This window comes from Papaver somniferum, unplaced genomic scaffold (genome assembly GCF_003573695.1).
Source record: "Papaver somniferum cultivar HN1 unplaced genomic scaffold, ASM357369v1 unplaced-scaffold_128, whole genome shotgun sequence".
NCBI classification, from domain to species: domain Eukaryota; kingdom Viridiplantae; phylum Streptophyta; class Magnoliopsida; order Ranunculales; family Papaveraceae; genus Papaver; species Papaver somniferum.
In genome coordinates, this window is record NW_020621936.1 from 649,570 (window position 1) to 651,138 (window position 1,569).

The window sequence follows — 1,569 nt, forward strand, 5'->3', positions numbered from 1 at the left end:
ATGGACTACCCTTCATCTTATTATCATCCTTCAAAGGGAGTCGTCTGGCGAGGATTTAACGCATATAACTCTCAGTTTTGTCTAGCTAAGCAGACTCTAGAAGAGCTGGAAGAGGATTACTTGATGAAAACTGATGTTAGAGCAGCTACTGCCAATGAAAACAACCCTACATTCATGTCTAACATTAATAGTGGATCGTCTTCTTCTTCTTCGCTCTCACCTCCCATTGCGTCTGATTCGGTTAATATCAATCAAAATGGTGAAGTATTAGCCTGGGACAATTATAAGGTGAAACCAAATGATTTAATTAGAGGAGTTGAGGGATGTGCTATTAAGAGTGAAGTTTTCAGTAACGAATATAATAATAACATCTATAATCCTCAACCATTGATGATGAATGGTGGAATTATGCCGCAGCCAATACCAGAATTGTTGTCATTTCAGATGGTGGAGTCTACTGCTGCTAGTCCAATGGTGCAGCAAAAATGGGGAGGATTTATGGATTGTTTGTCAGGAGTCTCTGGACCAACATTTGTGAATCAGCCTCCTCCTGATGCTATTGGGTATGTGGATAATAGGTTGTCTCATACACTGCCGATGCCCATGAATGGCACAAATGTGTCTGTAGCGGCAGACAAGAAATCGATGGAAAAGACTACGGAGAGGAGGCAGAAAAGAATGATCAGGAACCGGGAATCTGCAGCTAGGTCCAGGGCAAGAAAACAGGTATACTGGTCTCAGGAAATTTTGTGACGATGTATCTGTATCTGTTTGCTTAGTTTTATTTTTCTAAAGATACCTAATTGATTTCTGGTTATTTTAATTGTAGGCACATACCAACCAGTTGGAACACAGAGTAGCAGAATTGACGAAAATGAATGAGAGGCTCCACAAAGAAAATGTAAGTATTCCAATTCATCTTTGTAGGTTAAGGTGTTCAGTGTTAATATCTGTGTACATGAATCTGCATAATGTGATCTCGTGAAATAGTTTAAAAGCCTAAATGGCGAACCAAACTAGTCTAAATATGCCAAATATTACAATTCTTAAACTAATGTAATTAGTTGATATGCTGTGTATTTGTTATGTAACATGTATCCTGCTTTCTTTTTTGTTGTTCGGGCGATAACTTGGAGGTGTGAGCTACCAGGGGACGGACATTGCACAAACAATGTCAGAGCGGGTAAGTCTCTCTATTTCACTCTCACACCGAAACTCCAAGGATATCTGAGGTGCTTTAAAATCATTCAGAGTTCCCGCACAACTATTTTCTGGAAATTCGATTCTTCAAAATCTCTCTAACTCCACACTCTTGAAATTTTCGATTCAACCAACTTTTTTCATTTGGAATTTCTTATTTGTTTCCAAAGCCTCTCCCAAATTGAACCAGGTTTGTTTTCTCGGTATCTTCCTTTCTTTTTTTTTCCTGGTTGCTTGATTCTGAATCAGTTAATTGTTCTTTTGCATTACCGTGTCCAACGTTTTCTCAAACCATAGTCTCATTCCATGGTGATCTGTGAACATTAAAGTCGTAGTTAGTAATTCCTGGAGCTTTCTAGAGAGCAACGT

The 1,569-nt window shown here is 38.8% G+C and overlaps 1 protein-coding gene across 1 annotated transcript; it reads left to right on the plus strand.

Moving 5' to 3' along the window:
• On the plus strand, positions 1-1,020 carry LOC113332092. The gene is made up of 3 exons (XM_026578764.1): positions 1-726; positions 830-901; positions 991-1,020. The coding sequence occupies exons 1-3, from the start codon at positions 1-3 to the stop codon at positions 1,018-1,020; spliced, it is 828 nt and encodes a 275-aa protein (XP_026434549.1).
• The last annotated feature ends 549 nt before the right edge of the window (positions 1,021-1,569 follow it).